The sequence below is a fragment of the Microtus pennsylvanicus genome, chromosome 12 (assembly GCF_037038515.1).
Source record: "Microtus pennsylvanicus isolate mMicPen1 chromosome 12, mMicPen1.hap1, whole genome shotgun sequence".
Lineage (NCBI taxonomy): Eukaryota > Metazoa > Chordata > Mammalia > Rodentia > Cricetidae > Microtus > Microtus pennsylvanicus.
Genome location: NC_134590.1, coordinates 2043167 through 2064779, shown reverse-complemented (window position 1 = coordinate 2064779; position 21613 = coordinate 2043167). Strand labels below are relative to the sequence as shown.

General features: G+C 41.1%; 1 protein-coding gene across 2 annotated transcripts in view; it reads right to left on the bottom strand.

The window, feature by feature from the left end:
- Positions 1-16511, bottom strand: part of Hfm1 (helicase for meiosis 1) — a 79792-nt gene extending 63281 nt beyond the window's left edge. For both annotated transcript variants that reach the window (XM_075943348.1, XM_075943347.1), the window contains exons 1-10: positions 16431-16511; positions 15533-15645; positions 14435-14726; positions 12264-12451; positions 11963-12010; positions 6207-6277; positions 5648-5780; positions 4315-4466; positions 3535-3612; positions 3174-3329 (exon numbers count right to left, since the gene is read on the bottom strand). In XM_075943348.1, coding sequence (XP_075799463.1) covers positions 3174-3329; positions 3535-3612; positions 4315-4466; positions 5648-5780; positions 6207-6277; positions 11963-12010; positions 12264-12451; positions 14435-14726; positions 15533-15645; positions 16431-16501 — 1302 coding nt within the window. In that variant the 5' untranslated portion in view covers positions 16502-16511. The remainder of the gene's footprint in view (positions 1-3173; positions 3330-3534; positions 3613-4314; positions 4467-5647; positions 5781-6206; positions 6278-11962; positions 12011-12263; positions 12452-14434; positions 14727-15532; positions 15646-16430) is intronic.
- Positions 16512-21613: the final 5102 nt, after the last annotated feature.

Here is a 21613-nt window from a genome sequence, read left to right as displayed (position 1 = left end):
CCTTGTTAACAGAACCCATCCTTAGGGGTGTCACGGTACTTTATAGCCTGCTGACCTCTCTGCTACCTTGGTCAGAGACCACACCAGATTCTAGACCCTTTAGAACCCACCCTCGTGGGCACGTGCACTCTGTACAGGAGTTTCCAAGTAGTCACACCGTAAGCTTCATTGTGCACCTGGAACTGGAATGATGGCTGCCTGGGGATCTGGAACAGGAACAATTGTTGCCCAGAAATGTTTTCCAAATTATACTGTTTCACATATGCTGAATAAGAACTACCTGGCATCAGACTCCCCAAGTCTGATCCACGCTGAGGAGCCATCTGAACTGAGTTCATTCTCACCTCTTTGCAGACCACCACCTGCACTGACACCTGCACGGCCCCTCTCAAACAATAAAATAAGACATGTCTACATTGAAATTCTTTACAAAGTACACCTGGCTTCTTCCACAAAGATGGGTACTTGGCTTGGCCCTAAGGTAACACAGAAGTTACTTAGGCTATCATAAAGTACAAGTAACATCACTCATAAGGAAGGGTTTTATGGCCTAGATATAACACTCAAGATTTAGGGCAGAAGGGTCTGGGATAAGCAAAATGAATCCTGGAGAATATGGGACAGAACCTGGCTCAACAGGTAACAAAGGATCTGGTTATAAACTAGATTGTCCCCCAGCATTCCAGGACAAACAGCTAAGCACCTCACCATGTGGGATGTCCTTCTGTATGATGTGAATATGTTTTATATCGGTTAATAATAAAGAAGCCGATTTTACCAGTAGCTAAACAGAATACAGCCAGGTGAGAAATCCAAACAAAGATACAGGGAAAAAGAAGGCACAGTCTGAGAGATGACAGTAGTCACTGGGGAAGCAAGATGTGAGGTAACAAGCCATGAGCCTCATGGCAAAATGTGGATTAATAAAAGGGGGTTAATTCAAGTTGTAAGAGCTAGTTAGTAATAAGCCTGAGCTAATAGACCAAACAGTTCGTAATTAATATTAATCCTCAGAGTGGTTATTTAGGGACTGGTGGGCGGGACAGAAACCTCCAGTTACAACCTCATTCCTTTGAAGCAATAATCTGAGTGTTCAACTTTTTCTGGCTTCTCCAGTGCTTATCTGTATGCATAGAAATTTCTGCCATCTATACTCTGTCTACCTGCTTAAAAAATTCTATACTGTTCTTGAACATGAACAAAACCAGTTGTAATTTTAAGAAGAAACTTAAAGATAAAAAACAAAATTTGCTATTGGAAGAGACAATATAGCAACTATTTACAAAAATAGTTTCTAAGTAGTACCCAAAACATAATAGGCTGAGAAGCAAACAGGAGTGACAAACTGTAAGACCATATACTAGCTTTTAAGAAGTTTGCCTAGGGGTTGGAGAGATGGCTCACAGGTTAAGAGCACTAGCAGTTCTTCCAGAGGACCTGAGTTCAACTCCCAGCAACCACACAGTGGCTCACAAGCATCTGTAACTCCAGTTCTAAAGGATCCAATGCCTTCTTCTGACCTCCAAGAGCACCAAACATGCACAAACATACATGCAAACAAAACACCTATACACATATAATAAAAAGAAAAGATTGTTTAGGAATTAAGGAAAAAGTCATATATTATTATAGAAAGTATAATACAGCAAACAACTCTTGGTCTAAACACCATGTCCAATAACCGTGAAATCATCCTAGTGGTTACCTAAGGACAAGTCCACATATTTGTCCTTTTGAAACAACCACTGATGCTGCCACATACAGGGCACAGGACTGAGGGAGTGGATGGTCACTTCAGCCATTGCTTTTTCCCCTCCACCACATTCTATTGTACAATTAAGAGCTCATTCTAGCCGGGGTGGTAGTGATGCATGTCTTTAGTCCTAGCACTGGGGAGGCAGAGGCAGGCAGATCTCTGTGAGTTCAAGTCCAGCATGATCTACAGAAAGAGTTCCAGGACAGTCAGGACTGTTACCCAGAAAAACCCTGTCCTCAAAAAACCAAAAGAAAAAAAGTCAGCTCATTCAATGATCATGACACATTACTATCCAAGTTACAAGGTGTCCAAAATAAGTGAAAACTAGGAATTTTAGATAAAAGCAAGTAACAGATTTGCATTGCATTGAAAATATTTTATTAAATTTTATCAAATTTTATGGCCATAATTTTGTTATACCAATGAAATCTAGCATTAACCTTCTACATATACTAAATTTATTGTAGTGTGAATAAGAAAAATCCAGTGGCTAACCCCTTGGTCTCAGTTAAGCTGTGGGATAATACTTTTGTACACTCTAAAGATTTGTCACTCATATTAGTTTAATTAATAAAATGCCCATTGGCCAGTAGCCAGGCAGGAAGTTTAGTCAAGGCAATAGATTAAGAGAATTCTGGGAAGAGGAAAGGGAGAGACACAGTCACAAGTCAGACTCAGAGGAAGCAAGATGAGAATGCCTTACTGAGAAAAGGTACCAAGACACGTGGCTAAACATGACAAGAATTATGGGTTAAGTTGTAAGAGCTAGTTAGTAATAAGCCTGAGCTAATAGGCCAAACAGTTTAAAACCAATATAAGCCTCTGTTTGTTTCTTTGGGACTAAATGGATACGGGACTGGGTGGGATAGAAATTTCTATCTACAAATGGCACCCAAACGTTCATTAGAGGTAAAAGGTGTCTCAGTTAAGATTAGTAATCGTTGATCTTCCACTTTAACCCCTATAGATTTCAGAGACCAGAGAAGCAGAGCTGTAAGCCACTAAATAGACCTTTTACCTTTACTAATGCTCAGATCAAAGGGGCAATCCTAAGACTACCTAGACTGTACTGTGTCTCCACCAAACCTCAGAATCCACACTCCAGTGAGCTCTTGTCTCTTCCCCTTTATATTCCTCTCTCCATCCAGCCATACTGCTCCTGTCTCCACCTCCCTATGCCTGGATTAAAGGTGTGTGACTCCCAAACATGGGATTAAGGTGTGAGCCACCACTGCCTGATGTCTAGTGTCTTAGCTTTGCACTCTGATCTTCAGGCAAGCTTTGTTTATTAAAATACAAAGAAAATATCATTACAATTCATTAAGTGACTGACAGAAAGTTCCATCTCCTCTGAGATCGAATTGACTAAATACTCCATACATAATGCAACGTGAAGCAAGTGAAGATTGTGACTTACGTCCTCAGCATTGGGAATGGTTGCAGACACAGCTACAAATCTCATAGGGACAGGGCTGGCATTCTGCAAAGCCCTAGATGAAGAGTGGACAGTTTTCATTCTGCTAACAACAACCTCAAGAATTGGACCACGGTTTTCGTCTTTTATAATATGCACCTAGGTAAGAAATCAAGAAGGAATCATTAGGAATAAAACTAAAACTCTAATTAGTCAATCAAAATACCCAACTTTTTTTCCCTGGAAAAATACATATTTTCCAATTTGAAGAACTAAAAACATTATTTTACTGAAAATGTCATTTCTCTCTATCCATTTTAAATAACATTCTATATTTATCCCTGAAAGCGAATGCGTTCACTACCTCATCAATGAGAAACAGTCGAACCAGCTGGACTAAAGAGTTGTCTCTCCACTTCCTGGTCATGCTGTCCCACTTCTCCTACAGAAAAAAAAACACAAGCAGTTTATTCTGATAAGGAACTACAAATATTGTTTAAGACACTGATAAATTTTATCAGACATATTACAAACAAGGGAACATTTTGGTGGATTCCTTAAAAATTTCTCCCAAAGAATCATGGATTAATAGTTAGTGATTTTAATAGTCCTAAAATGCAAGGTCTCCAGCCTTTGAAATAATCACAAGTCAAGAACTAACTACGCGATGGATCCACACTTGATGTGTGGGTGCTTTGTCTGCACTTATGTCTGTACAGCAAGTGCATGTAGTGCGTGTCCTGAGAGGAGAGGTGCTGGGAGTCAAACTAAGGGCCTCCAGAAGAGCAACGAAGACTCTTCCCCAGTGAACCCCCTCCCCAACCCATTAATTACATAGATTAAAGCCCTGTCAAGGTATTACTTCTACAACACACTTGGGCAAATGAATATAAGGAAAAACATGGTTATAGATTATCCACAACTACAAACTGCTTTGTTTACTCATTGCTCATATATGTGATCATTTCTCTTCCACGTTTTTTATCTATGGATAGTCTCTCCATAACCTGGATAATAGTACTTTTATGGTAATTTGTCTATATTACAAATACATGCTTGTACTTGGCATTTTCTTTTAACAATTTTTCTTAATGAAGACAAACAAATTTATTTTCAAGTAAATAATGAAACAAATAATACTTACTGGAGTAGTCATAATTATATGGGTATGTTGAATCTCAAATAGGTCATCCATTACTGTATCTCCAGTAAGTTCTTTACAATTCAAGCCCAATGATCCAAATTTTTCTTTCCAGTCATCAAACCGCTGACTACAAAGGGCTTTTATTGGTGCCACTAAAATAATACATTTATTTTGAACACCAGTGCAATTTTAAAATTGTTTTCTCAAGCTCTAGTTAATAAATTTGTCTAAAAATAAGTGTGTATTTATTATTGCTATGTAATATTGTTAAAGTAATAAACACAGTAAGCTAAAAAGTAATCACCAAAAAGAGCTAAGTTTGAAACAGAAGTGACCGCTCAGGCCATGTAAAGATGGGGAGAGATGGACAAGTGATTGTTGCTTTTTCCTATGAAGCCTTCTGTGATCAGCTATTTCTTTACATTGTGTGCATACACTACTTTGGGGAGTCTTATGAAATATACACCCAAAAGAGGAAACAAATGTTTCTATACAAAATTCTACATTTGAGAAATATATGATTATTTGCTCATCTTTGTTGTAGAAGGTATGAGCCGCATCCCACCACCCAGCTAGCTTAACCCCCGAAATAACCACACAAAATTGTATTAATTAAATTACTACTAGGCCCATAAGCTCTAGCCTCTTATTGGTTAACTCTCAATCTTGATTTAACCCATTTCTAATAATCTGTATTTCACCACGAGGTCGTGGCTTACTAGGAAAGATTCAGCATGTCTGACCTGGCGGCTAGCTCTGTGGCAGCAATCTCTATGCCTGCTCTCTTCCTACCAGAATTCAGTCTGTCTACCCCGCCTACCTACGTTCTGCCCCATCAGGCCAAGCAGTTTCTTTATTAATTAACCAATGAAAGCAACACATAGATAGAAGGACCTCCTATACCACATCTTGACTGTCCTCTTTTTTAAAATGTAAAGTTCAAATCCTCAACTCAAATACTATTTTTATGTACAATTCTGGGAAAAGGTGCTTCAAATTTAATATAACAGATGAAGCTAATTGTGGCATGTTCCTATTAAAATGTACAAAGGGCCAGAGCTACAACTCAGTGGTAGAGCTCTTACCTAGCACGTGCAAGTCCCTCCCCAAGCTCAGCGTCTACACCAGACACAGGAGCAGAGAAAGACCCTGTAGGCACTGAGCACTTGTCTATAGGTTCATTCAGAGTACCATAAACACATAAATTAATAACACTTCTTAATGTATGAGCTACCAAGCTGTACCAAATGATAATCTCTATGCTCTGAATTGACTTCATTTCTGCTTCACTCTCTGGTTATGATAAATCAACATTTTTATAATATATACTCACTGTAAACAATCTTCATGTTGGACCATGGCAATGGAACTTCCACTAACAATCTAGTTATTGCAAGTTCAAACACTACAGTTTTCCCAGAACCAGTGGGGGCACAAATCACAAAATTCCTATCTGTGTAAAGAAGCTAAGAGAGAAAAAAAGTCAACAGATTATTAATTTATAGATTTTTTATTTACATTCTCAATATTCTGGAAAACATGCTTTAAGATTAGAAATATTGCTTCAAATATGTTTACCTCTACAATTGCTAAGTGTGGTCCTGTGCTGGACATTTCAACCTCAAAAACAACATATTCTGCCATATCATACTATTTTGTCAAAATCAATACTGGATCTAAGAAAAAACCACTCCTTTACCCTTAAGAGAAATTATAATGAACTTAGCAAATATAAGCAGTCCACCGATGTGACTCACATGCACTCATTTAACAAGGATTTTCTAATCTCCTAAAAGGTGCTAGTAATTGAATGTGGTAGAGACTATTCCCTCTCCTCAAAGAGTCACAGTTAGTGAGAAGAGAAGATATGTAAATAATTATAAAATACTTACATCATCAAAGGCTTTGGATTGTATATAGTTGAAGTAAGGGAATTCTTTGAATATACTCCTAAATTTTGCCGCTTAGAATAACATTAAGGAGTTAAATATTTCAGAATTTAGAAATGTTTACTTTTAATTTAAGAACTCAGTTTTAATGCTATTGTCCTTATCCAATGAGAAGGTTTTAACAATTGCGTTTTGGCATCTTGAGATTTGATGGAAGGGAGCTGGAGAGAAGACTGGGCAGGTAAGAACACTTGCTCTTGCAAAGAAGTCGGGCTCGATTCCTAGCACCAACATCGTGGTTCATAGCCAAAGTTCAAGCTACACGGAACCTGATGCCTTCTCCTGACATTGCCAGGCACCTGGCACACATGTGGTGCAACATACACAGATGCAGGCAAAATACGCATACAAATAAAATACAATTTTTTAAAGGTAAAATAAAAGTAATGGAAATTATTCTACTCTGCTTCCACATTCCTTATTCTAAACATGCCTGATATAAGGAATATAGTTTGAGAGTTAACTATGATGGAGATCTGAACATATGGAGACATGCCTGTTAGAACTATTCTTGGTCTGTTTCTTGTCCTGACTAAGACACTTAATTTTTATGTTGCTGTTAATGTTCAAATTTTCACTTATTAACTGTTTTTTACTGCATTTCTGATTCTGGTTAGTTAATCTTGAATCTCTGCATTTTTATATTATTTGTGTTGTTTGATTTAATTATAATTATCAGCATATTTGCTCAGTAAAATGAACTTGGATTGTTACAAAGTTTAAAAATTTTAACAGGATAGTAAATAATTATCCCATCTCCAAGGTGAGGCACTACTGCCAGACTCAGGATATTTTAATGGCACTCTTTGCATGAAGTTGCAGCTGGTCAACTACATTTATTGGCACTACTAGATGTAGGACACTACAGAAAAGGAGCTCCTGAAGTGAGGCCTTCAGGACGCACTGGGGCAGGAACAGCGGCTCACTAGTTAAGAGTACTGTTGCTTTTGCAGAGAACCCGAATTCTGTCCTAGCACCAAAATCATGTGGCTCCCAAACACCTGTGATCCAGTTCCAGGGGATCCATTGCCCTCTTTTGGCCTCTACGGACATCTTCATGCAGGTAGTGCATATATAGCCAAGCAGGTATACATACATACACATATACATACACATACATACAAGCAGGTATATACACACACATACACATATACATATACATACACATACACACAAGCAGGTATACACACACACATATATACACACATACACACAAACAGGTATACACACACACATATATACACATATACATACACATACACACAAACAGGTATACACACATATACATATACATACACATACACACAAGCAGGTATACACACACACATATATACACATATACATACACATACACACAAACAGGTATACACACATACACATATACATACACACAAGCAGGTATACATACATACACATACACACAAATGAAAATATAAAACCTTTAAAACATATATTTGAAAGAACATAGTTGTCTAAAAAGTATTTTTTGAGGGATTTAAATACTCGTGGGTTGCTGCAGTAATGCTTTTAAAACAGATTATATGACTTTTCTGTCTAAATTCCCCCTGGCCCTTCATCCCATCTCCAACCAGCCCTTACTGCTCTGATTTCTGATCCTCTTCTTCTGACTTCATACTCCTCTCCTGCACTCTCCAAAGGATCAACCTCACGCTTGCCATGACATCATCATCCTCACGCCTGCCATGACATCACCAGCCTCACACCTCCACGACATCATCAGCCTCACACCTCCATGACATCATCAGCCTCACAACTCCATGACATCATCAGCCTCACAACTCCATGACATCATCAGCTTCACACCTCCATGACATCATCAGCCTCACACCTCCATGACATCATCAGCCTCACACCTCCATGACATCATCAGCCTCACACCTCCATGACATCATCAGCCTCACACCTCCATGACATCATCCATCTTATTGCTCACTCCTCACCATCTTAGGTGTGTCCTGTTTGCTTTATTAAATTCTGTACCTTCAGCCTTCAATTCCAGCAGTCTCAATTTAATTCTTTTCTTACTCTACTCTTTCTTTTCCCACAGAACTCATCACCTTCTAAAATATCATATGACATTTTACACAGTGCTATTGTTCAGTTTTATCTCTCCCCTGTCTTCCACTGTGAAAATAGTAACTCAAGGACAAAGATTCACTCTCTTTTCTTAATTGCCATATCCCATAAGTCCAGAACAGTGCCTAACAATGTAGGTTTGCACTTATTAAACCAAATGGTTAATTTCTAAATCTTCATTTTACTTCCAGCATGCTATAATATATACAGACAACTACACACACAAACACAAGTGAAAATAAAAGCTTTAAAAAACATATTTGAAAATGTGACAAAAACCCACAAAATTTAGAGTTAGTCCATCAGCATTCTAAAGAATCCCATTTTCCTGCAAGGAAGTTTTTCCATATAAAATATTTATTTATAACAAGCCTAGGAGTGGCCAATCATGCTGGGATTTCTCTCATTAAGTAGGTCTGCATCAGTTTACATTCACAGAAGTGAATCTTTGATTTGGAGTACAGGCAGACTCAGTCTCCCAGTGCACGACAAACCTCTGCCATTAAATACAACATCTCTCATCACGGTGAGCACCCAACATCACATTTTTCTTTTGTTTCAGCACTACTGCAGTTACTGCTACACTGGGGATGTCTGCACAACTGAGCTGGTTATGACAGCCAGAGCAATCTCACCAAGAGCAACATACTGAGAGAGAACTGCAAATACACAAGTCTAAGCAACCCACAAACTCTTCTGTCTTTTACTCTGAACACATACTTTTAAATAACGAAGTACACCAGATCAGTGGCTCTGGCTGTATAGGAAGCTGTTAAAAAATAAGCCAGTGGATACAAATACAGATAGTTGGTGCCTGTAGCACTGCTTCAGTGAGCTGCCTTAACATGAAAAGTCTTTAAAACTTGTCAAAGGATAGTACTAAATTATGAGCATGTTTCTAACAAAAGAACTTCCCATCATAGAGCTAATCAGAAAATATTTTAACTACATTTTTGAGATACAATTAAATTTTCCCTTCCCTCTTATCCCTCCAAAGTCTTTCATATACCCCGCCCTCCTTCAATCCATGGCCTCTTTTTACCATCATTGTATGCATATGTCTATATAATATACATTTATAAAAACTGCCTGTTCGGCCTATATGATGTTATTTGTGTATATGTCTTCAGGGTTGTTGGCACTGAACAAACGATTGGTGTGCTCTCCCCTCCCAGCCTTCCTCAGCTGCCTATTGTTCCTCGTGTAGGGTTAGGCTTCCTGGGATTTCCCCACCCACATTGCCATGTCTGTGGGTGGCATCCTTGTTCAGCTCATGTTTGGGTCGCCATGCTGCCCGAACTTCACGAGTACAGTTACTAGGAGCCACACTCTGACAGGAAACTCGTACAAGCTTTCTGCTCCTCTTCTGCAATATTCTTTGAGCCCTAAGTGTGGGAGTGTTTTGTAGATTTATTCACTGGGACTGGACCCCACTACTCTGCAATTTGATTGGTTGTGGTTTTCTGTAATAGTCTCTGTCTGCTGCAAAGAGAAGTTTCTGTAGTGATATTTTGTGATCTAACATTTACAGCTTGCCTGAGATCAGAGTGCAGAACTAAGCCACTAGTTAGCCACAGAGGCCAAGCAGTGGTGGCACACATCTTTAATCCCAGCACTCAGGAGGCAGAGACAGATGGATCTCCGTGAGTTCAGGGCCACCCTGGGCTACACAGGATTGATCTAATCTGAAAGAGAAACAGAGCCAGGTGGTGAAGGCTTTAATCCCAGCACTAAGGAGGTAGAGACAGGAAGTGATATGGCTGGGCAGAGAGAGGTTATAAAGCAGGAGATGGGAGCTCAGGATTCAGTCTGAGGATTTGTAGAGCAGGATTTTGCTCCCTTCGGTCTGAGGATTTGATAGAGGCAAAAGGTCTCTTTAGTGACTGGCTCCTTTACTTCTCTGATCTCTCAGCATTTACCCCGATATCTGACTCTGGGTTTTTATTATTAGGACCAAACAGAATTCACACTACAAGCTTCCTTGTTAAGGTATCTGTAGGTAAAGTTTAGAATGCTGGCAGGTTCTCCTCTGAGATCCATGACTTCACTAAGTTGTGAGCTAGGTTTCCAGGATCAGCATGATTTCTCTCTCACGGAGCAGGTCTTCTGAGCTGCTGGTTACAAGGCGTATGAGCCACACTGCACCTTGTGTTCATGTGCTGTGCTGGTTGCTGATGTGGTGCAGGCGTCACAGCTGACCGGTTGGTTGCTCCCTCTTGGAAGCTTGCATGGTGCTTTCTGGTACTATGAAAGCTAGTCCTCAGAGATGGGATGTTTAGGACTAACTAGATAATAGTTAATTGCCTACTATGAAAGTATTTGTTTCCCTTCTACTGGTGCAACAGTTAGGGTTTCTATTTCTTTGAAGAGACACCATGACCACAGCAATTCTTATAAAGAAAAACATTTAATAGGGGCTGGCTGAAGTTTCAGAGCTTCAGTCCACTGTTATTATAGTAGGACATGGTGGCATGGAGGCAGACATGGTGCTGGAGCTAAGAGTCCTTGCATCTCGATTCAGAAACAACAGGAAGTGAGTGGTCTGTGACACTGGGAGTAGCTTGAGCTAGGAGACCTCAAAGCCCACCCCTATAGTGACACACTTCCTCCAACAAAGCCATACCTTGTAATAGTGCCACTCACTTTGGGGGCTATTTTCTTTCAATCTACCACAATGTGGTGCCCCAGAAGCTGACTTCAGGTGATTTTTTTTCTTAGCTCTCTACTTCATATATTGAGGCAGGTACTCTTACTAAAACTGGAGCTTGCTGGTCAGCTTGCTCTGGTGATTCTTTCTCCACCTTTCTAGTTCTGTGACAGGCTACCATGCCAATCCAGTTTTTACTTGATTCTGAGATTTGTTCTGTTTGTGGGATTGTTTAGGAAGGATTAGGAGGTGTTGGAGGAGGTGTGTCAATGGGGGTGGGTTCCAGCCATTCTTAGGCTCTCTGCTTTCCACATGCTGATCAAGATGTGAGTTCAGATGCTTTGCCGCTCTGCCCTGCCATGGGTGATTCTTAACCTTCTGAAACTGGAAGCCCAATTAAATGCTTTCTTTTATAAAGTGCTTTGGTCGTGGAGTTTTATCACAGCAGTAGAAAAGTAACAAAGACACTGCTCAATATCTGAAATTTACTTTCTGCTTTTCAGATGTAACAGGGATATTACCACCAGAATAATCTGAATGCACTCAGGTATCACATTAGAAATGCCCAAACATGCAAACTTGATCATAGGCAACGTCCAAATGAGGTTCCCTCTAAAACAGCAAAATTGTCCTCAAATCCACAAAATGTCCATTTGCTTTAAGTTCCCCTATTTGATTTAACCCAATATCTCTATTCTTATCCCACCATCTAATGTAAGCAAATTTCTGTGCTTAAATTGCCAAACTGAAAGTAGTTCCCTGACTGGACCAGCCTGCACACCACACTTGGAGTAGCACTGATTAGCATACAATGTATCTCTTACATGGCCCAAAATATTTACTTTTCCATCTTTTTCTATGCTAACCAAATAAACACACAGGAGTATAATGAAATGAAATATTTTAAATATACAATTTCATAAATATAAAGTAGCTATTTTAAAATAAAGGATACGAATTTCTGTGACAGCCTTCAAGGAACCTAAGCCACTTGGAGTTATACCTAAAACCAAAAGATATAACATATTTATATGGATATTTTTAACCATTTCCATAAAACAACTCCAATAAAATTTGTATAACATTTTACTAAGAGATAAGTGAAGAATATTAAGATATAGCTATAAATAATGCAACAATAAAGAAATGCATAAATTGCACATGGAGAGAAAACTTACTCTATTCTGTATTCTTCCTTATGCTAAGAAATGCAAATTAGTTTACATTTTCACAAAAAGCAACTGATAAGCAATTACCTTGAACGTCACGAGGCTGGGATGTGATGGAGAAGGCCGGCACTTCGAATATGTTTTCTCCAGTTTCAGAAGCAGGAAACCCGTCTTTTGCTTTCCCTTTATTTGTGGAATACTGAAGTTTCTGTTTATTGTTGCTACCGTGCCATGATTTCTCCTTGTTTATCTTTGTTTGGGTAAGTTTCACTGGGCTAACACGAGAATCCAAGTTTATAATTTCATTAGCACAATCACATTCATGTATTTTGCCATATGTTCTAAATAACCTGAAAAAAAACCCCACGTTTTCTGCTTCTAACATTTGCTTACAAACTAGCACAAAATACCCTCTTAAAATGTCCATAACTACAATTTATCACTGATATGTCTCTTTATTTTCCTAAAACTCATCTAAGATTTTATGACAGCTTGTCTCCAAGATGGATCCAGTGATCCTTGTCTCTTAGTCACAGGCTTTATGATCTACAAGCTGAGGCACTGAGTCAGAACTGACCATGATCCAGCCATAGTCTAGCATGTAGTTCTATAAGTACTCTCTGTCAGAGGTTCTCGGTCTTCCCAATGCTGCGACCTTTTAATACAGGTCTTCACGGTGTGGTGGCCCCAAACATATTATTTTCATTGCTACTTCATAACTGCAATTTGACCATTATGAATTGTAATGTAAATACTTGTGTTTTCCAATGGCCTTAGGTCACTCCTGTGAAAGGGTCATTCAACCCCTAGAGGGGTCATGACCCACAGGTTGAGAACCAATGCTCTAAAGAGACAGTTTTTCCTCCCATTTTTATATATTGCCTTCAGTCATATTTCTTTTCATTTTTTAGCCTTAGGTTGGTCTTTAGGTTATGAAATAGGATTTTGTCTTTAACACAGTCGTGTGTGTGTGTGTGTTTTCTCTGGAGAGATCCCCAGCCATGACCAGACAGAGAAGATGCCTGTTATCTACAAATTGAAAGGGTATTACTGACAAGCAAAACTTCTCATTTGTAAAGCATATGATAACTATCAATCATGCCATCTGTGCCAGAAGATGCTAATACATATATTCATAAGTACAGTTCCTGGTCAACCACATCTGTACTGGATACCCAACTTCCTTTCCCTACAAATGGAAAAGAAGTAAACTAAGTATATTTATTCTTATCTTTTTATTTAAAGAATTTTTTGAGATGTTTAAAATTTTTATGTGTGCAGGTACCTTGCCTATATTCACGTGGTGTGTGTGTGTGTGTGTCTGTGTATGTGTGTATGTGTGTGCAATGCCCATGGAGGGCCAGAAGATATAACCTATGATTAAGGTTACAGATGGTTGATAGCTACCATATGGGTGCTGGGAGTTGAACTTGGGTCCTCTGGAAGGGCAGTCAGTGTTCTGACCAAACTGAGCCATCTTTCTAGCTCCATGAGCTAAGTATATTAACAAACTAAACTCCCCAAATACTACTGTGGGGGTCTGAATGAGAAGTGTCCCCCAGGCTCTGATACTGGAACATTAGTTCCCAGCTGGCTGTGCAGCCTGGGGAGGTTTAGATGACGCAGCCACCTCAGCCACCACCGGGTTTCTCTTTCTATTTTGTGCTTGCATCTGAAGATGTTAGCTCTCAGTTTCCTGACCTGATCTCCTGCTGCCTGCTGTTACAGCCCCTGCCATGACACAATTTTATTCTTCTGGAACAGGAGTCAAACACACTTTCTTATGAAAGTCGCTTGGTCATGGTACTTCATTATAACAACAGAAAATAACTAATACACACATCTGGTAATGTCAGCTCCTGAAAGGCAGGAACGTAGGTCCCTAGGAGTGGACTCCAGGCCTGGTAATGTCAGCTCCTGAAAGGCAGGAACGTAGGTCCCTAGGAGTGGACTCCAGGCCTGGTAATGTCAGCTCCTGAAAGGCAGGAACGTAGGTCCCTAGGAGTGGACTCCAGGCCTGGTAATGTCAGCTCCTGAAAGGCAGGAACGTAGGTCCCTAGGAGTGGACTCCAGGCCTGGTAATGTCAGATCCTGAAAGGCAGGAACATAGGTCCCTGGGAGTGGACTCCAGGCCTGGTAATGTCAGCTCCTGGACTATGTTGCTGCTGTCTTTCTCACCCACCTCCTATTGAATGTAACTCTGTTCAGCGTACACCTAGTACTCAGATTGCTCAGAGTACCGTGTAACTGTTAGTTACCTTTTCTTGAATGCTGCTGTCCCCTCTCCTCTATCCTCTGCGACATTAGGTGATTCTGAATCACCAGGACCATTCTTAGCGCCCACGTGGTCTTTATATCTCTGAGACGAGCTATACACCAGCTTGCCAGCAATACGGGATGAGTCATTGTTACTTGAGCCTCCTACATGTAGGTAGTCATGTGTACCCATATTATAGGGAAAATGGGATTTTTGTGTTGGTGAAATACAATTTTTGTCTTCATTAATAATCTTCAAATTTGATGTTAACATTTTTGGTACCTTTTCTTGGCCTACAAGAAAAGAAATATACTAATTATTAATTATTACATATTCCATGTTCTTTGTGAAAAGAAATTTTCTAAATAATGACAGAAAGTCTCAATTAAAAGTTTCTAAAGGAGGCCAGTGACATGGCTTAGTGGGTAAAAGTATCTGCTGTCAAGCCTGAAAACCTGTGTTCTGGCCCCAGGACCCACATGGTGGAAAGAGGAAAGTGACTTCTATAATTTATCCTCTGACCTCACAAACACTGTGGTAGTAGCTCCCATACACACAGATACTAAATAAACATAACAAAGTTCAAATTTTTCTAAAGAGCCCAGTAGATAAATACAAGAATTGAAAGACTCAGTACAATAGTACTATAATCTGTACATTGTAGTCATAAAACAAAGATGCTTATTTCTGGAGGCAGACAGACCTCATCTACACAGTGAGTTTCAGGCTAGCCAAGGCTACACAGTGAGCCCAGCATAAAAAAATTCATATGCAAACATATATAAATTATGAGCCATATTAAAACATTAAAGTGTTGAATATTATCGTATAAGAAATATATATTATTTGAACGTGCTTCTTTAGGGGAGAAATTTTTTGTAGTGTGTGACAGTGTTGTACTCTGTGAGTGTGTCAGCAGCATTACACACAAGCGTGTGACAGTGTGGTGTGTGAGTGTGTTTATAGAAGTAAATGCTCTAGATCCTGAGATTTGATGGACACGTGAAAAAAGGAATTAATACTTTAATATGCTAGTAGGTTTTTTTTATACTGGCATCAACTATACAAGTTTGACTTCACAATAAACATGATAATTTACCTAACAGTTTATGACTTTCAATTTCTTCCTCTAACTCTTGAATATCTGGAATTTCTGAAATCAGTGGAGCTGGAGGGAGAAACCAATCCAGTGATTTCCCCTTAACTGGGAAGCTACATAGAAAACAAAATGTGAGTATATGTTAATAAGGACAGGCTATCAAAAATCACTTATTTATTAAACATGACTCAAATAAAAACTTGGTGTGGGACAATTCTATATTCTGTCAATTATATTTTAAATAAACACTGATTGGCTGGTAGCCAGGCAGGAAGTATAGGTGGAAAAACCCAGACATGAAGTAGAGGTGGGACAATGAGAAAAGGAGAATTCTGGGAAGAAGGAAGCTCTTCCTGCAGTACTGCCCAGACCACAGAAGAAGCAGGATATGACCTGCCCTGCTGAAAAAGGTACCAAGCCATGTGGCTAACACAGATAAAAATAATGGGTTAATATAAGTTACAAGAGTTAATAAGAAGCCTGAGCTAATGGGCCAATCAGTTTATCATTAGACTCCCTGTGTGGAACCGAGCAGGACAGAAACCCCAACAAGCAGGCCCTCATGTTACACAAACTCTTGTAAATAAGTTTTCTGCCATGGTTTTGCTTTGCCCTGTATGGCAATGCTCTCATCTGTCCCTGTGTCACAGGACTGACACACACCGCTGTGTGGGGACACTAGCTTAATGGGAGCTGGACCCCGTTCCATTGTCCCCTCACTCAGCTTCAGCAGACAACCACTTGTGACATACCTCACCAATAACTACAGGTAATCAACACGTAAATGTCACCATTACTATATTCTAGATTAATCCCATAAGTATGAAAAATTGGAAGCCCCTAAAATCATAAAACTGAAAAGAAAACATTGCACGACCCTTGTTTCAGACACACTTACTTTCCAGCTTCATCTGGGCTGCTGAAAAACAAATTATCCAGGGGGAACAAGCAATCGTTTGATTTCGGCATTGCAAAACACCAGACTCTGTCTGAAATCTACAAGATACAAGAAAAGGTTTATATTCATTTACAGGGATGTAAAGGTGATTTTTAGACAGGTAAATGAGAATCACTAATTTCCCAGAATGCTTTCTAAATACAGCCACATGCAACTCTTTAGTTCTGTTTTCTGTAAATTCTCTGAAAATGCCTCAACACGAAACACGTCATTCTCTGTCCGTTCCTGTGATTCCCCGTATGGTCCATCTTTATACTGCACGAATGCCTGTCCGTTCCTGTGATTCCAGTGTGTTCCATCTTTATATGCACGAGTGCCTGTCTGTTCCTGTGATTCCAGTGTGTTCCATCTTTATATGCACGAGTGCCTGTCCGTTCCTGTGATTTCCTGTGGTCCATCTTTATACTGCACGAATGCCTGTCCGTTCCTGTGATTCCAGTGTGGTCCATCTTTATACTGCACAAATGCCTGTCCGTTCCTGTGATTCCAGTGTGGTCCATCTTTATATGCACGAATGCCTGTCCGTTCCTGTGATTCCCCGTATGGTCCATCTTTATACGGCACGAATGCCTGTCCGTTCCTGTGATTCCAGTGTGGTCCATCTTTATACTGCACGAGTGCCTGTCCGTTCCTGTGTTTTCCTGTGGTCCATCTTAATACTGCACGAGTGCCTGTCCGTTTCTGTGTTTTCCTGTGGTCCATCTTTATACTGCACGAATGCCTGTCCGTTCCTGTGATTCCAGTGTGGTCCATCTTTATATGCACGAGTGCCTGTCCGTTCCTGTGATTCCAGTGTGGTCCATCTTTATACTGCACGAGTGCCTGTCTGTTCCTGTGTTTTCCTGTGGTCCATCTTTATACTGCACGAGTACCTGTCTGTTCCTGTGATTCCCCGTATGGTCCATCTTTATATCCACGAGTGCCTGTCCGTTCCTGTGATTCCAGTGTGTTCCATCTTTATATGCACGAATGCCTGTCCGTTCCTGTGATTCCAGTGTGGTCCATCTTTATATGCACGAATGCCTGTCCGTTCCTGTGATTCCCTGTATGGTCCATCTTTATATGCACGAATGCCTGTCTGTTCCTGTGATTCCCGTGTGGTCCATCTTTATATGCACGAGTGCCTGTCTGTTCCTGTGATTCCAGTGTGTTCCATCTTTATATGCACAAGTGCCTGTCCGTTCCTGTGATTTCCTGTGGTCCATCTTTATATGCACGAATGCCTGTCTGTTCCTGTGATTCCAGTGTGGTCCATCTTTATATGCACGAGTGCCTGTCCGTTCCTGTGATTTCCTGTGGTCCATCTTTATACTGCACGAGTGCCTGTCCGTTCCTGTGATTCCCCGTATGGTCCATCTTTATACTGCACGAGTACCTGTCTGTTCCTGTCATTCCCCGTATGGTCCATCTTTATATGCACGAGTGCCTGTCCGTTCCTGTGATTCCCGTGTGGTCCATCTTTATATGCACGAATGCCTGTCTGTTCCTGTGATTCCAGTGTGTTCCATCTTTATATGCACAAGTGCCTGTCCGTTCCTGTGATTCCCCGTATGGTCCATCTTTATATGCACGAGTGCCTGTCCGTTCCTGTGATTTCCTGTGGTCCATCTTTATACTGCACGAGTGCCTGTCTGTTCCTGTGATTCCAGTGTGTTCCATCTTTATATGCACAAGTGCCTGTCCGTTCCTGTGATTCCCCGTATGGTCCATCTTTATATGCACGACTGCCTGTCCGTTCCTGTGATTTCCTGTGGTCCATCTTTATACTGCACGAGTGCCTGTCCGTTCCTGTGATTCCCCGTATGGTCCATCTTTATACTGCACGAGTGCCTGTCCGTTCCTGTGATTCCCCGTATGGTCCATATTTATACTGCACGAGTACCTGTCTGTTCCTGTCATTCCCCGTATGGTCCATCTTTATATGCACGAGTGCCTGTCCGTTCCTGTGATTCCCGTGTGGTCCATCTTTATATGCACGAATGCCTGTCTGTTCCTGTGATTCCAGTGTGTTCCATCTTTATATGCACAAGTGCCTGTCCGTTCCTGTGATTCCCCGTATGGTCCATCTTTATATGCACGAGTGCCTGTCCGTTCCTGTGATTTCCTGTGGTCCATCTTTATACTGCACGAGTGCCTGTCTGTTCCTGTGATTCCAGTGTGTTCCATCTTTATATGCACGAGTGCCTGTCCGTTCCTGTGATTTCCTGTGGTCCATCTTTATACTGCACGAATGCCTGTCCGTTCCTGTGATTCCAGTGTGGTCCATCTTTATACGGCACGAATGCCTGTCCGTTCCTGTGATTCCAGTGTGGTCCATCTTTATACTGCACGAGTGCCTGTCCGTTCCTGTGTTTTCCTGTGGTCCATCTTTATACTGCACGAGTGCCTGTCCGTTTCTGTGTTTTCCTGTGGTCCATCTTTATACTGCACGAATGCCTGTCCATTCCTGTGATTCCAGTGTGGTCCATCTTTATATGCACGAGTGCGTGTCCGTTCCTGTGATTCCAGTGTGGTCCATCTTTATACTGCACGAGTGCCTGTCTGTTCCTGTGTTTTCCTGTGGTCCATCTTTATACTGCACGAGTACCTGTCTGTTCCTGTGATTCCCCGTATGGTCCATCTTTATATCCACGAGTGCCTGTCCGTTCCTGTGATTCCAGTGTGTTCCATCTTTATATGCACGAATGCCTGTCCGTTCCTGTGATTCCAGTGTGGTCCATCTTTATATGCACGAATGCCTGTCCGTTCCTGTGATTCCCTGTATGGTCCATCTTTATATGCACGAGTGCCTGTCTGTTCCTGTGATTCCCGTGTGGTCCATCTTTATATGCACGAATGCCTGTGTGTTCCTGTGATTCCAGTGTGGTCCATCTTTATATGCACGAGTGCCTGTCCGTTCCTGTGATTTCCTGTGGTCCATCTTTATACTGCACGAGTGCCTGTCCGTTCCTGTGATTCCCCGTATGGTCCATCTTTATACTGCACGAGTACCTGTCTGTTCCTGTCATTCCCCGTATGGTCCATCTTTATATGCACGAGTGCCTGTCCGTTCCTGTGATTCCCGTGTGGTCCATCTTTATATGCACGAATGCCTGTCTGTTCCTGTGATTCCAGTGTGTTCCATCTTTATATGCACAAGTGCCTGTCCGTTCCTGTGATTCCCCGTATGGTCCATCTTTATATGCACGAATGCCTGTCCGTTCCTGTGATTTCCTGTGGTCCATCTTTATACTGCACGAGTGCCTGTCTGTTCCTGTGATTCCAGTGTGTTCCATCTTTATATGCACTAGTGCCTGTCCGTTCCTGTGATTCCCCGTATGGTCCATCTTTATATGCACGAGTGCCTGTCCGTTCCTGTGATTTCCTGTGGTCCATCTTTATACTGCACGAGTGCCTGTCCGTTCCAGTGATTCCCCGTATGGTCCATCTTTATATGCACGAGTGCCTGTCCGTTCCTGTGATTTCCTGTGGTCCATCTTTATACTGCACGAGTGCCTGTCCGTTCCTGTGATTCCCCGTATGGTCCATCTTTATACTGCACGAGTACCTGTCTGTTCCTGTCATTCCCCGTATGGTCCATCTTTATATGCACGAGTGCCTGTCCGTTCCTGTGATTCCCGTGTGGTCCATCTTTATATGCACGAATGCCTGTCTGTTCCTGTGATTCCAGTGTGTTCCATCTTTATATGCACAAGTGCCTGTCCGTTCCTGTGATTCCCCGTATGGTTCATCTTTATATGCACGAGTTCCTGTCCGTTCCTGTGATTTCCTGTGGTCCATCTTTATACTGCACGAGTGCCTGTCTGTTCCTGTGATTCCAGTGTGTTCCATCTTTATATGCACAAGTGCCTGTCCGTTCCTGTGATTCCCCGTATGGTCCATCTTTATATGCACGAGTGCCTGTCCGTTCCTGTGATTTCCTGTGGTCCATCTTTATACTGCACGAGTGCCTGTCTGTTCCTGTGATTCCCCGTATGGTCCATCTTTATATGCACGAGTGCCTGTCCGTTCCTGTGATTTCCTGTGGTCCATCTTTATACTGCACGAGTGCCTGTCCGTTCCTGTGATTTCCTGTGGTCCATCTTTATACTGCACGAGTGCCTGTCCGTTCCTGTGATTCCCGTGTGTTCCATCTTTATACTGCACGAATGCCTGTCCGTTCCTTTGTTTCCCACGTGTTCCTGTCTTCATACTGCATGAATGCTCAGAAAGTATATTCACCTGACAAATCCTCACCACTGCTTAAACCACACACTGCTCATTTTTCATTTTAATTATTACCCCCACTACACATCAAAACTTACCTCATTTTCTAAATCCTAAAACATAATCACATTTATATAGGTCAAAACATGAAATTGGATAAACAAATCATAAAACATAAATTACATTTCCATTTCTTATGAGATAGTCAATAACTTGTCCTCAGGACAGAAATTAAAATTTTAAAAACTAAGTAAATACGTTCTCATGGCAAAAGGCCATTTCATGTTAGAAAATACATCACCAAGATTGAGTTCTGTAGGGATAAGTCCCGCCCCTTAGGGGGCGTGTTCGCCTCAGGCTAATGTCTGCCTATAAAGTTGGCTAGCGTGCTCCGAGCTGTCTCTTCTACTTTCCTGGTCTCCGCGGGAATGGTGGTTCTGTAAGTCTATTTCTACATTAAAACTATATATATTTTTACAAACTGTCTGCATTCGTTTACGCCGCTACATTTTGGCGTCCAATGTCGGGCTATTTTGCCCCCAACTCAAGCCGGTAGCCCGCTAGCTAACAGAGTTCTCTAGTGAAGACATAATCACACATAGGAGGACTGAGAGTTCTCTAATGAAGACATAATCACACGTAGGAGAACGTAGAAGGAGGGCTATTTCCGCTGCAGATCTTGACAAGATGCAGCAGGAGAGAGGCTCAACCCTGCACACACTTTAGGATGACTCTTACTGAACCAGAACATTGTGGGGGGGGGTTCGTTGTTTTAGTTATTTGGATTATATTTAATTATTTATTTTACTCTTCTCAATGTATTAATCACCCAGTCCCTGTCAGAGGCTGTGGAAACATACAGCATGTGACAACTGATAATCCAGCTATCAGCCCACCAGAGTGACCCTGACGGAGGT